We start from the raw sequence: 15,117 nt of genomic DNA, 5'->3' as shown, positions 1-15,117 counted from the left end.
TTTTATTGTCTGAAAGAAATGTATGTTTTCACATGAAAATCAAATATATCTCAAGCAAACAGGTAGAACTCAAATGCAGCAATGCACTCTGTTTCTCTGAAATAGAACAGTAAACATGGATTTTGTAAAATTTTGTGCTTGCTTCTTTTTATTAAAAAAAAAAAGATTAAAAATAAAGACTGCTATTCATCATATAGACTGTCTGCCCACTCTCCTGCCTTCCAACTTAATATCTGATTTCTATTACCAGGTATATTCTTAGGATAGTTCTACAGCAGATCCAAAGGTCATAATACTAGAGGAAAACATTTGTCCCTAAATTGCCTCATTTGGACCTTGATGAGCTTGTACACTGCGCAGGAAGCTTATTTATGCTCCTTGATTAGAATTCTATGATCAGAATTCTATGACTTCAGTGTAAACATTCTCAAAAAGGCAAACCATCACACAATACAGGAATGGGCACTTTGAAAGATTTTACCATCTCAATATTCCTTTTTCCCTTCATCATCAGTGATGTCAGGCTGATTCACAGGAATCAGCCAAAAGGAGATACTCCAAGGACAAATAAAGAGGTAATGCTCTTTGGGTACATCTCAACTGGTAAAAGTGTGATTTCAGAGTGCTTCCAACCTCCTGGGCTGCTGGACCCTATAATGAAGTGAAACTTGCTGAAGTACTGCTCCCAGCTCTCAAAGCTGACTTCTAGATCAGCTGGTTCAAAAGAGACCTATGACCTGTTCTGGTCAGAACCACAGTTCAGGTGACCATGGGACTAGATTTCCAGGGTATGTGCTCATACTTCTGTTTAGATGCAACCATTCTTAATTTGAGACTCTTTAAGCTTCTTGCACATCAAAATTTTTTACAAGTATCCAATGATCTCATGTTTAAAGTTAAGTACTAAGTTATTATGTAATCAGAATCTTCATCAGGACATCACCACCATCAAGGCCATATGAGACCTTTCATGGTATCTGAATATTACTGTGTTCATCATCAGTACAACGTCAGCTTTAAACATTTCTGCAAGTTTTAAACAGATGGGTACTTACCACACCTAAGTAAAAAGAGGGCATTTGGACAAAGTTCTAATACTGGCCATTTTAAAAAATTCAAATACAGTATTACGAAATAGCTATTTAAACGTGAGTTTATTCTCAAAATATGTTAGAAACCTATTACCTTAATAAGCAATGACCTACTACCTCAGTAAGTTCTGCCACAAGAAGGGTTCTTTAAATACTGTCAATCCCTCAACATCAGACACCTGCAGTGAAAGTGTTTCAAGAATTTCACGCAGCTGGATGAAGCTGCTTAACTAACTAGGACACCAGCCAAATTCAGAATAAAATAAAGAATAATTAAATTGATTAAATGATTAATCATAAGTGTTATTTATGGGAACATTACTTCAGGACATTTTTTGAATTTATTTTTGTTGTTGTTGCTGTTTCTTTTTTAAAATACTCTTCATACATTTTTTTAAATACTAGGCACCACAACTTCGGCCAGAAAAAAGATACATTACAATTTTTCACCAAAATTTGTCTGAAAAAAAAAAAAAAAGAAAGGACATGAAATATCAAATCTAAGGGTTTTTCATTAAAAATCCCTAACTGTTCTACATTCATCCTCCAAGGTCATTTTTTTGCCAAAATCTTGCCTGGAAAAATAAAGTTTTGATGTCTTTCATGTATGAGCCAACAGGCCAGCCAGGTCCTGAATGCAAATCAGCAACCTGCTAAAGCACAGAAGCCTGTGGCTCATTTTACATCACTTTAAGTCATGCTAGCAAGTGAGCCAGAACAACCACATAAGCAAACAAGAACAAAAGCAAGAACGAAACCCCAAAATTCATACCACCATAGTAATTTCTTTTACTATCAGCAACTTATTCATCTTCTAGACCATAGCATCATTAATTTAGCTAACAGCTGCTCAATCAACAACCCCTTAGCAAACTTCAAACTTCAGTTCACTAGCTTTCTCTCCAAGAGAGATATTTAAAATGAGAGCCTAGGGATTATCAGTAACAGAGACAAAAAAAAAAAAAAAAACAAAAAAACCAACCAAAAACCAGAAAACAATATGCAGAGTTCAGAAACTTGAACAGAACATCTGTTTGCTGTGTACTAAATAATCCTGCATAGTCAGCCTTACTTGCCGCAGTAGTAAACCACTGACCAGGCTAGCCTGACTAAAAGGCTTATGGCATTTGTATACTTTCTTGCATCCCATAATATCTCTAGAAATTTTAACACTATTTCAGGAATGTCCTGTAGAGGCTTCAGATGATTATTCACATCCATAGCATTCTACTACTCATTAGAATGACTGTAAATGTGCTAGCAGTTTATTTCAAACATTGCAACATGACAGAAAGAGGTCATGTCAATTCCCTGTCAGACTGCTGCCTTGAATTGCATTCTCTTATGCATGCCCATTTACTCCTCAATGCTTAAGCCAAATATATTTTAAATATTTTATACTTCCATTCCAAATGATCCTTCCTCACACTGGAGCCCATTAAAGTACCACCTCAGCCTGCCACATCTGCATAAAACATAGCTGCAAACCGCAGAAGAATGTGGGAAATATGAAAAACTTTGACAAAACTCCTACTGGCCAGCATCATTAAGACACAGAAAAGAAGACATTGATTTCTGGGGTTTCTCCGTATGTCTACATTTCAAACCAATTAATGAATTAATCCATAAATTAAAGGGAATGCTATAATTTACTTCAGAAGGGTAAAATTGGTGAAATTCAAGCCAGACCCTCAGAGATCACATCACCTGAGGACTATCCCATTTTCTTAATCTTACTCCAACCTTCTGGACAGTCCAATGCCAGTTTTGTCAGTTTGTCACTGTTCATTCTTGAATGTAATACTAAATAGTTTTGTGCCTTAAACTCATACCGTAACTTATTTTGTAAATCTTTCTGAGAGAAGTCCATAGCATTCCAAACTAGAACTCGTTTCCACTGTATAATTCCATCCAAACTAAAAAGGGGGACTAAGAGCAAGTCTTTGCACTTCACACTGTAAGTCTCAAGCCACAAAAGACCCAAAATACCATTTGAATTAGATCCTGCACACAATAGAATTTTCCATTACTGGGAATGTAACTAAAATAAATCTCAGAAAAAATACAGTCACAAATAACATTTTCAAGATCATAATTTAGAATTTATTACAAATTACTGTACGATATGAGGATATGTTAAGACAGCACTAACAGAATGAACTGAAAAAGACCTGATTTTTCTTTTCTGTAACATGTGATTACACTGAATATACATTGGGTCTTGGGAATAGGGGGATCAGATTTGGATGGACAGAGGGCTTAGGTACACATGGGAATACATTCCCAAGAGTACACAAAACCATTATCAAGTCTCATAGAGCCCTTAGGCAGATCGTGACTTCTGCCACAGTTTTAACAATAAATTAAGAACACAGGTAATGTGTAAATACATTTCTACTGAGAAAATGCTTCCTATATGAAATTTGAGCTCCTAAACTTCTGAAGTCTCCCAAGTTTCTCAGGAAAGAGTATTTTTGCCATCTCTCTTCAAAAATAATTAAAAGAAATAAAAGTAGATTATTTCATGCTCTACCAAGAAACAATGTATGCAGAGATACCTCAAGCTGGGTATTCATAATGCAAACCAAGACAGACAAAATGTCTTAAAATTTAAATCACATCCCAAGTAACAACACACATATGACAACAGAAGTACACTTGAGTGGTGGATAATCTATGAAACAAAAATGTCACTTATCTCATAAGGAAACTTGGTATCACTAGCATCTCTTATGAACCCACCAAAGACTAAATCTAAGTCAAAAAACCTTCATAAGCAGTAGTGACCACAGTCTATTTCATAGAAGCAAAGTCTATTAGATATCACTAGATGTCCTACTTTTCCCATTGCCTTCCCAAAACTAAGAATAATATCCAAATATTACCTGTGTAGTTCATCTCCCAGCTGTTTCAGCCTTCCTGCACTATAAACCTTTATCCACTGACAACTGGTCTCTGCAGCATACTTTGTGGGACAGAAGCCAAAAGCAGCAACCCCGTGGTCAGGCTCTGTGAGACTCAGGCTAGTCAGAATGGTTCAGGAACATGAATCAAACCACAGGATGACACTGTAATCACTTGCTCAATAACAGCATTTTAAAAATACAGTTATTTGACTAATAACAGCATTTCAAAAATCTACCACATAAATCTGAATCACATCTCTGATGCAAACTGGTTTTTAACTGCTTTTCTAAGAGGAATTAAGAGTTTTCACAGAGACATTTTGTTAACATTGGTGAAGAGGCAAAAAATTTAACTCTACATAGACATTTTTTGCATAATCAGAAAACGTGCATTAAGAATGAAGGGACTGGGTTTTGAATAAGAGTACTCATTGTAGATCAGATCATCATGGCCTCTCACGAGACAGACATTTCTGGGTTACAATGCAGTTAAACCATTGACAGTAGCAGACAAAGGGAAAAACCCATCCCATTGTTTCTCTATCAAGAATAAATGTCTTTCCCTGACAATTTTCTGCAGTACATCACAAACAGCAAAGCTAAATTGCCCACGTTTTTAGCCAAAGTGGGTCATATCTACTCTTTTGACAGCACTAAGGGAACGACACAGCAAATACCCGGCCCAGAAGTGTCCTAGCAAGTGACAGGCAGAAGAGACAAGAATTGCTCCTCCACAGTGTGATCCCAATAAAAACACTGCCATGCAGCTATACGACAGGGGACACCTGTGCTTTGGTCAAACCCATCTTGATAAAATGCTACTAAGACATACGCCTGCCACTTAGCTAAAAGGCAGGCGACATTCATCGTGCATTGGGCATATTTTCTGCCATATGGCATGGTGTGCTTGTACGTAATTTGCAGACTATCAAAAGTTCATCTGCCATATGATTAAAACCAGCCCAATTCCCAGGCAGACATTCCTATCTCTGTGAGGGAGGAATGCTCTTATGATCGAAGGCCCAGGCATTGAATCAGAGTAAGAATTCTTCACTGGTCAGATCTATAAGCCTTAAAATAAGCTTATCTGGACAAGACTACAGTTTAGCATTTAAAAGTACTTTAAAAAGAAACAACAGGTGTGTAAAGTACTATTCCTATTAACAAGGAGAAAGTTACTAATATAAAAAGCGTGTCCTCACAGAGTTTAGTTAAAATACAGATTCTCCTAGATCTTTTCCCCTGTACTAAAAAAATACTGATATTTCTAGATATTGAAAGCATGATTACCAAATCAGTCAGCATATTATGGAAGGCACTCCAGTAGGTTGCTCTTTTTTGCTTTTCAAATAAAGATTGAAGTTTTATTTCATGTATTGAGAAAACCAGCACAGACATCAAAGCAGGTCCAACTTGAAATATTGTATTGCACACAGCAAGAGTGTGCAAGTTTGCTGTCCCAAGATAATGTGTCTTTACATACCCACACAATTACTTTGAATACAATATGTATTCAGAGTTGATGAGATAAAGTTGCCTTTCTTCAAGTACAAACAGTATCCAAGTTCAAAGGACAGCATCTGATCTTGTTCTATTAGATGCAAATGATTGTTTCAGTTCACAGAATAAACTGACAGACTGCCTCTAGCCCACAAGCCCTAACCAACAACAAAAAATCCAAAAGTAAATTAGCTTTTAAAAAGTATGCTTAAACAAATGGGGGAAGGAATCTCTCCCCCAGGAAGCTCTTTTAAAAACAAGAGTCAGAGATTGATTTCATCAGGTAAGAACTTCACCATCACTAACAGTTTTGCACAGAAAAAGTCACTGGGAAGAGCAAGAGTCTTCATCAATACTCATTATGTGCTATTTAAAAGACCCAAAACCTACATCCACAATGCAAGTGCCTTCAAACTACTGAAGAAATACAAACGGAAAACCGTAACTAATGTATAACTCCTCTTTTCAGCCACTAGCTGCTCCTTCCAAATGAAGGACAAGTCAAACTGTCCATACAGATGATGACCTCAAAGGCATGAAGACAAATGGCTTCACTTTGCTTCACATAATAAGACATTAAAAATCTTGAATTACACCATCATTCTGGTGAGACATTTTGCACCAGAGCATTAAACATATTTTATGAATAATTAGGAACAAAATGCATCAAAGTCAAAGAACTTCTTATCTCTTTCATAAACAGTAGAAATTAGCTATTCATAAGCATATTGTCAACAGCAGCACATTCCCAAAAAACAGCTTCAAATTCTGTAACCACACTTCTCTTCACCACAAGCTTCACAGCAACAAACTTTTAAAAGGTCAGTAAAAAATTCTGCAACATCATAAAGGTTTCTTGGTTACAGAAAATGTTTTTAGAATCAGGACATCTGTGACAGTTCTCCTCAGCAAAGATGAACACAAAAACATGCACAAGAAAACAATGGAGACACCCAACAACAGAAATGGACACCTAAGACAATAGTTCCATGGCAACTAGGATTGATCATCTTGATTTCTACAGGACCATTCTCCCCTTGTGCTCCCAGCTCTGGACTTGCCTCCTGGCTCACCCCAGCATTAGTACCCAGTCAGTGACACAACGCGCTGATTCTGCTGGAAAACAATCCTAAAAACAATGGGGTTCGTTTTAGCCAAATCGTCTCCTGGGCTCAGTTTAGGTGGCAGAAGGAGGACATGTAAGCAGAACCATGCCAGTTTGGACTCAGTAGGCTGCATTATCCTCCTGGAATACTTTTCTTCTCTCCTTCCAGGTAGCTTAAATCCATAAGAACTTAAACACCACGGCATAACAGTTGTGGAATCTTAGCACCATTTCTATTCATGCCTTTCTGAAAGTGTATCACCATGGAAATACTACTGTATGTAAATTTTTGTTTATCCATTTTCAATCTTTTCCATTACTTCTAGGAATACTAGTCCAGTTTTCATTCATCAGTGTGATGTATAAATTGTTAAATCACAGATATCTGTAACACTTTTTTAGGCTAAAAAGAAGAATGTAGCAAAAAACCAAAATAAGACCCTTTTCACAAAATTCAACTTACCTATTGATGTTACAAAGATTAGCAAGTGGAAGTAGAGAAATCCTCTTATCTTATTAGAATAACCTTAGTATCACGTTCAACGCCCATAATTTTAACCAAACAGTTGAAGACTACTTATTTAACTGGAAAAAAATCAAAAACTCCTAATGCAATCTGTACAGATCTCTAAAGTTATAAATAATTTTTCATATCTGATTTATATATTAACTCTCACTATTTTCCTTCACGTGTACAACTTCTCATTAAGTCTTACGTTGTGCATGTAACACAACCATTGTAACACTGTTTTGTAAGTCAAGATAGGTTTTAATTGAAATAGCTCTAATAGGCAAGTACTACAGACACAGGTCTGGATAAACCACAGCCTATAGCACTTGTCCCACTTCACATACCAGGTCACAGTTCTTGGCTGTGACCAGCAGTACATACTTTGCACACATAAGCAAATAGTCCACAGCATTTCCTGACTTGTTAACTTCACATGCCTGAGATGAAAGACACAGTGCAGCTCTATCACTTCCAGAGGAATAAAGAATAAAAGCGTTATCTTGGAGTTACCATAGCCATTTTCACTAATGCTAAAATCAACAACACATAGCCCCATGCAAATGACAGACTGGTTAAAAAACTCACATACACAATCACTTTGTATTTGAACACTCTCATGCTATCACAGCTATAGTAGACTGCAATATTAGAATTCTACTTTACACTGGATAAACAAATAAAGATGTCAGAACTTCAGACACAGCTCGTCTCTCATTGCATGTTCAGCACTTGCATCATGGGTTTTATTTTGAATAAATATAGATGAATTAAGTAAAAGCAGTCCTCAACCTGTCACTGAAATCAAAATGAGATACTAGACAGTTTCACAGGGAGCATGCACATTCCTGAGCAGACAAAGAGGTAGGAATAAATTAGGTGGAATTGGGATAAAAACCAGTAAATGATACTACAGGATGAAACAGGGAAGAAAAAGATATTTGGGGAAAAAATTGTTGCCCTATCTCACTACAGGATTATTTCAAGCTGTACATCTTGGAGTACCATCAAAGGATTCTCTACTGATTTTTCAAAAGAGCAAGTTGACCATTGCTTTTTAAGGCTCAAATGTCATAAAGTATGTTGAAACAATCATTTAGCAGCTCCACACCATCAAAAACACGAAAGCCTCATTCCCTCCTCAGTTACTAGCAAACAAGGGAAGGGAAGATAGAAAGGGAATGAGAAATGATGTGAGAAAGCAGTGACAGTTTGCCATTAAATTAGTTCTTAGCAAGCAGCAGCCTAAAGAAAGGCCATTATCAGGTGGTTGCTGCAGTGGTAAATGATCAGTGTTGAGGTCAGCACTTAAAACAGAAGATCAATCCCTTTCAAACTGTAATAACTAACACTTATTATTTTATTCATCTGTCACAGCACAGCTTTCTTACATGTATGAAAGAATCAATCCAAATGTATTTTTGAGTCTCTGATGATGCCTCTCACAATGTTATTTCATTTCTGCTTGCCTCTTATTTGCAACCTTTAATGAGCCCAGTGTCTTCTATGACTCCTATTTCTGCTGTGACTGAAAGTCTTTTACCATGCACCCCTGAGCTACAGCAATGTCCAGGAAAGAGACAGGATGGAAGGCCCCCTGCTTAAATAACTTCAATTTCAGTATCTTCAGTCGTCACAGTCTCTGCTGTTCACAAGACAAGAGAAAGCAAGTTCCAGTGAAAAGATAAGGAATAAACTGCCCTTCTTTTCTATGGAAAAAGGGCAAATGACATTTAATTGCTGAAACCTAGTAAATTTTCTAATTCAGAATCTAATCAAATCTAGCACACACTACAGAATCCCATGCTAAAATTTGTAGTGTTTTCACCTCCCCAAAAGATGAAAGCAGCAATGGAAACTGCATTCCCTACTCACAAAGCAAACTCTTTCACAATCTCTTGACTTGTAAAGTTCTCTGCTTTTCTGCACATCCAATGCTTCTCAAGCACTTTCTTAGTTATACAGCTAGCAAGTACTCTCAAAACATTTTAGCAGAAGTATACTATAAACTATTTCAAATGTACAAATGTATTTTTAAAAGATTTTAGTCCTCAGTGGAAAGCAAAGTGAGAACAGAAAGGATAATTTTGTTTTCATAACATCTCATTCCTTACCACTGACAGCAGTAGGACAGGAGTGCAGATAAAGATTTAAATGAATATCACTCGAAGCTTCAGAATTTGTGACACAGAACTCATTATAGGCAAGCTATTAAAAAAAAAATCTGCTTTGAGTCAATGGTGATCAGCAGTGTGTGTTGAACTATTTATTATGTAGAAACCAAGATATGAGAAGCCCTGAATTCATGGTAAGACAACCAAGCATCATCCAACTGCTGAAAAATTCAGATTACTGAGATTCTTATCTCCCATTTCACTCCTCCTTGATGCTTACTCTGTTGGTTCCACTAAGGAATATAACAAACATGAGGCCTACTTAAAATGTGTTGAATGACAGGAAAAAAAAAATTTCCTTTCTAAATTCTTGTCCCACCCCAAGCCCCTATTAATTATCAGAAAAAAACCCTCAAAGCAATACTTTACAATTACTCAGTATTCCAAGAACTTGAAAGAGTTTTAAGGGAACTTAAAAAAATTATGCATTCCTCTAACCCTTTCTCCCCTTTTCATCTGCTTCATCTTCTTCAGTCCATAGTTGTCTCTCAGTATTTTCGGCAAGTAGTAGGAGGATAAAATTCATACTTTGGGCTATTTCCCTGCTGACAATAAGCCAGTTCCAGAAAAACTGTCATGACCCACAAGTTCTCAGCTTGCTGTAGCTTGAGGGAGTAATGAACAGAGAAATTAAATCTATATATTTAGTGACTGAAAATGTTGCTTCAACTCTCACATTCTTGCCTTTATGTCTCTCTGTCTATCTGAATGATAGATCTTAAAGTGCCCTCTCTTTTGGGCCACTAGCCTTTAAAACAAATCAGCACAGAACAGTAAGTGTTTGGAGATAAAAATCACTGGTGAACATTGCAAAACATTAAAAACCCTTAAGCTTCTACAACGCTCCCAAAACACAAGCTAAGTCACTACTGCCATTGAAAGTGTGAGATTCTCTAACATCAGTGGGATTATTCAGATACATAAAGTGGGCAAAACTGAAAACTGAGTCCCAAGCTTGAAGCTGATGTAAATTTTTTTCCATGGTTGTACACAAGGCTGTAATTGTATTAACAGACCTGCACCATGTAAGCAGTAACAAATGCATGTTCTAGAAAAGAACATGAGAAAAAATATTACAAAACATAACAACCACAAGCACAATTTTCCAAGAAGCTTTCAAATATGGCATTTTCAACTGCCCTCTTATTTCCAGATGTGAATATTTTAAACCAGTAACAAAGTTCCTAACTGTGCTCAAATACACCTGGCAATTTATAAACATATGGCTAATGTCTCACAGCACTAGTCTTCAGTATTTGTATCTTCTAAATCAAAGACGATAAAAATTATTTTAGAACATCAAACATGACTTTTCTATGTAATCATCCAGGGAATGCAGTGTAACAACAGCAGAAGGAATATTGTCTGTAAAAACTTATCTATTCTGCACTTACTTTACCAATGAAACATTTCAGAAGCCTGTGTACTATAATATTCCATAGGTACATCATGAAAACTTTATGATCTCTATCAGAGAAAATAGTTGGGGAAAAAGAAAGTCCTAAAGTATCACCAGACAAGGCAACATGTTTTCAGTCATTCTTTATAATTCATTACCTTCATTTTGACAATTTATTATAAATTTTAGAAACAACATTAATCCAGATTTTATTGTATTGACAAACTTGGAAAATCACTTTTCAACTTTTCTGACAGCAAGCCCAAATAATGTTCTGTATGGTTCCTAAATGTATATTCTCTAAATACATGTAAGACAAAACTGAATCTAAAGCAAAATCATCACAAGACTTTGACGAATTTCTTATTAGCTTTTCCAAAACAGGTCACCAGTATAAATACAGACTGCAAATAGAGATATTGTAAACACAAATACTGCAAGTTGCACATCAAATGGGCTTATCAGTCTCTCTTCTGTGCAGGCAATTCAGCTTCACAGCCGAGCCATGTACACTAAAGCATAGATTCTCTTAAGTACCTAGGGCAAAATCTCTTTTTGTTTGTTTTGAATGACTGACGAAGGTTAACAATTATTTCAAACACGACTCTTCTGAAAAAGGTCTTTGTAATCTGTAATGAGAACTAAGGGAGTAAGGTCTCAGGACTTGGTTTCCCTTTCACCTGTAAGGTATTAATGAAACAATGTTTATCCTATCTCTATAGGATGGCAAACACACAAGTGTTATGTCACTGTCTACTCTGTTAATGAGAGTGAAGACTCAAATTTTACTATCAAATATGAATAGTCTTGAACTTTTCAGGACTACAGAATGTATTAAATTAAATTAGTAGTATACTCATTGAGGCAGTATTAGAACATTCCATATCACATTTTGCTTTACCTCAATCATACCATCTTCTATTCCACTTTGAAAACACAAATTTAAGGTCTAAAACTGAACAAAACTTCATATCCACTATTTCTAGAGACAGTAAAGACAGAAGTTTCATATTGCCTGCGTTAAAAAAAAAAAAAAACAAACAAGAATGACAGGTGTAATAAATAACACTGTCTTGTATACCTTATCACCTCACTAATATTTACATGGTGACTAACATGTTGTGTAGTACACAGGAATTTAAGCATGAAGTTTGCCACTACTGGAATTTGCTGTTATAGCAAGTAAGACTGAGCAGTAGGCCTTACACAGCACATGATGCTCGTCAAAACTTCCCTCTGCAACTTGCAGCCAGCAAGCTTCACCACAACCACCTTTTCTAAGTTCACCTGAGAAACAGAAACCAAGGCCTTCATTTATAATTCAGTGCTGTTTGTTTCATAATTTTATAGTGTCTTTTAGAAGTTGGTTTGTTTGTGTTTTTTTTTTTTTTTAGATAATAAGACTGCACTGTTTCCAATTGCAACACCGTACGTCATAATATGCACCAAGTTTTGGTTTAATTGCTTTTCAGCACCACTTCGGACAAAAGACGCGTTTTGCACTAGGTATCTCGTGCGCCTGTGATCCAGCTATTAAAAACAGTCATTGAAGCCGACGCACAGAGCCAGCATCCGCGTCCAGCCGGCAGAACTGCCCCGGGCACTCCGGGACGAGCAGCCTTCTCACAGGGTGCTTCCCTCGCTGAAGCACTTCCACAGCAGTTCCACAGAGCTCGGCCCCGGCAGGCGGGCTCCGGCTGGCGGGGGCTGAGCGGATTTGGGCTCGCTGAGGCCTAGCGAGCACACGAGGCCTCCGGCTGCCCCGGCTCCTTCCCCGGCAGCCCCGCACACGGCTCCGGGCGGGCCAGGGGAGCGGGGGCACACGGGAGGGCCCGGCGCCCGGGATGCTCCGCAACCCAGGACGGGGGAGGCGGCCCCGCTCCGCAGCGCCCGGGGAAGACGGAGGACGAGGAGCCAGCGCCTCCGGTTTGGGAGGGACTCGCAAACTTTGGTACCTGTCGGGAACTCCCCAAATGCCAGCAACCCCCGACCGCTCCCAGAGAAGCTCCACAGGCTTTTCCCTCCCTCCCCGCCCCAACACCAACTCAAGCCACAGGCTTAGAAACAAGCCTGTACCCGTGTCTGTGGGAAGGAGGGCACGGTGTGCGCCCCCGCTCCCCGTCCCGAGAGGGGACCCTGTGGCGCGCCCCCCTCCCGTCCCTCCCTGCGGGGCCGCTCCGAGCCCACCGCCCGCCCGGGCCTCGCCGTCTCCCTGCCCGCGCTCCACCTGTCCCGGGGGTCGATCCAGCTGGTCTGCTTGGTGTTGTGGTCGATGTAGAAGACTTTGCCGTCGTAATCCCGCGCCTCTTCCCAGCCATCGGGTAAGGGAAGCTGCCCATTCCCCGCTTTCCTAGGCATGGTCGGGCGGCGGGGGTAGATGCTCCATAGGGACAGAAAGAAAGACGGGAAGCGGGAAAAGCCCCGACCCGGGCCGGGGAAGGGGCCGGGAGCGGGGGCTCGCGGGAGCCCAGGGAAGCTCTCTGCCGGGTCTCAGTCCACCATGCTCCGGCTGCCGCCTCGCCCGCGCCGCGGCGGCGGGTCAGGGCTGCCGGCGGAGCCCAGCTGCCGTCTGGGCGCGGGGAGCCCGGCTGAGCCCCGGGCGGCCGCGGCCGCCGCTCATTAGCATGAGATTAGCATCCATCTCATCTGCATGCACATTCCTCCCGCCGCATTCCTCAGGGTTAACCCTGGCCGCGCTGCCCGCCGGGCTGGGCCGGGCAGGCCCCGGCCGCGGAGCCGGCGCGGAAGCGTCCGGCGGGCAGGAGCGGGGAAAAGGCTGCGAGAGGGGCCCGTCTACTTCCATCGAGCTTTGCCCGGGGACTCGGCCGGCCTGGGGGCGGGAGACAACCCCCCGCGGGGTACGGGCGCTCCGGCCGCGTCCCCGCAGCCTGGCGGGGCCGGGAGCCCCGCGGTCACCGCCGCCCCGCGGGGGACAGCAGCGCCCCGGCATGACGGACACCGGCGCGTCCCATTCTTTGTCTGCGAACTTGCTGCGGCCCTGCCTCGGGTGGCGCAGGAGACTTTGTCGCGGGGCAACTCTTGGCCCTCGGAGCGCGGGGAACGTGCCCTGGGAAAAGGCAGGTTTGCCGCTGCCTCCATGCCCAGAGTCGGGGCGGTGTCGAGTTCCCTCTCCCAGCCGTTCAGGTCTCGCCAATCTCCCTTCACATCCTTGTGAACTCTCGCTAAAGTCCAGCAAGGTTCAAGGTTCCTAAGAAGGACCTTGTTATTTAGAATACTTGAGTTCAAAATTTAAATACAAATGGGAACCCCTCTTTAACCATGAAAGTACTTAAACTTAATGTCTTTAGTTTTGGTTTTGCGTGTTTGTTGGTTTGGGGTTTTTTTAACAGAACCACCAGTGAAGAATATGTGTATGCCCCGAGTGCCCTGGACTGTTGTGGCCTGAAAAGCAAGCAGCTAAGTCGCGTTAAGTATAGACACCAGGTGTGAGTTACTGAGTGTTTATCTCTCATTTGCCATAGGAGAAGAGTACCCCAGGCTGGTTACCATGGTTCAACTGATAGATGGTAACTTAATGAGCTCTATTAATTTGCATGTGTATCTGATTCCCAAGATCTGGCACCAGAAGTAGAGCATCAATGGAGAAATATGACTCTTTAGTTTAGCAGCTAGGATTCCGAGGTAACTCAAGTCCCTGTTTCCTAGAATGTTTTATTTCTTTTCATTTAAAGTTACTGGTTTTAAGTAACAGGATTTTGCTGGGAGAGGAAGTCTCAAACCCAGAGCTGGTTTTGTGGTGGATTTTTGTTTGTTTGTTTGTTTGGTGTTTTTTTTTTGTTTGTTTTTTGTCTTGGTTTGGGGTTTTTTTTTGGTGGTTTTTTTGGGGGGGGTTTGTTTGGTTGGGTTTTTTTGTGGGTTTTTTGTGGGGGTTTTTTTGTGGTTTTTTTGTTTTTTTTTTTTTTTTGTGGTTTTTGTTTTTTTGTTGGTTTGGTTTGGTTTGGTTTTTTTAATGCCTGTTTATCTTCTCCATTATAGCTTTCTAGTATTCAGCTCTATAAATTATTCTTCTGGGGCAATTTACACTTATTAAGTACTGAACTTGTTCTGTGCATAACAAGTTTTTGGATTCCACTTCAGAGGCCACATATCTGACAAGCATTGAAGTAATGAATTTGCAGCTGTCTAAGTCCTACTGTTGGGTCTGCTCCTAAATAGAAAAGTGTACCAGCAAGCTATTATTTTAATTTAGCTAATTGCCAGTCTGGTAGAGATAAGATCTGCATTATTTTAGTCATTCTACTTATTGTATTCTGCAATCTTGTCTCCAAATGACCCATATGGCTCCCTTCTCCAGACTTTTTTGAAGATTTTGATGTCTGTTATATTAAGGTAATGTGCAGTGAAACTGTACATTAACTGTACTTCATACATGAAGTAAGGTCGTGGTAGTTAACAGTGGAGAAAAACTGAGCT

The 15,117-nt window shown here is 40.1% G+C and overlaps 2 protein-coding genes across 5 annotated transcripts in view; one reads left to right on the top strand and one right to left on the bottom strand.

Moving 5' to 3' along the window:
* WWC2 (WW and C2 domain containing 2) overlaps positions 1-13,157 on the bottom strand; it is a 94,572-nt gene extending 81,415 nt beyond the window's left edge. Inside the window, exon 1 of the mRNA XM_053975854.1 lies at positions 12,911-13,157. Within this exon, the coding sequence (XP_053831829.1) occupies positions 12,911-13,041 (131 nt within the window). The 5' untranslated portion in view covers positions 13,042-13,157. The remainder of the gene's footprint in view (positions 1-12,910) is intronic.
* Positions 11,955-15,117, top strand: part of DCTD (dCMP deaminase) — a 60,470-nt gene continuing 57,307 nt past the window's right edge. For 2 of the 4 annotated variants that reach the window (XM_053975852.1, XM_053975851.1), the window contains exons 1-2: positions 12,658-13,004; positions 14,166-14,210. Coding sequence is in view for 1 of the 4 variants with exons in the window: in XM_053975847.1 (XP_053831822.1) it covers positions 12,528-12,634 (107 nt within the window). In the remaining 3 variants the exon portion in view is untranslated. Of the gene's footprint in view, positions 12,635-12,657; positions 13,005-14,165; positions 14,211-15,117 lie in introns of those variants that run through there. The other 2 variants (XM_053975847.1, XM_053975853.1) reach the window with 2 other exon arrangements.

The sequence above is a fragment of the Vidua macroura genome, chromosome 4 (genome assembly GCF_024509145.1).
Source record: "Vidua macroura isolate BioBank_ID:100142 chromosome 4, ASM2450914v1, whole genome shotgun sequence".
In the NCBI taxonomy this organism is placed as follows: Eukaryota; Metazoa; Chordata; class Aves; order Passeriformes; family Viduidae; genus Vidua; species Vidua macroura.
Note: the sequence above shows the minus strand (reverse complement) of the source record. Positions and strands in the feature narration are given on the sequence as shown.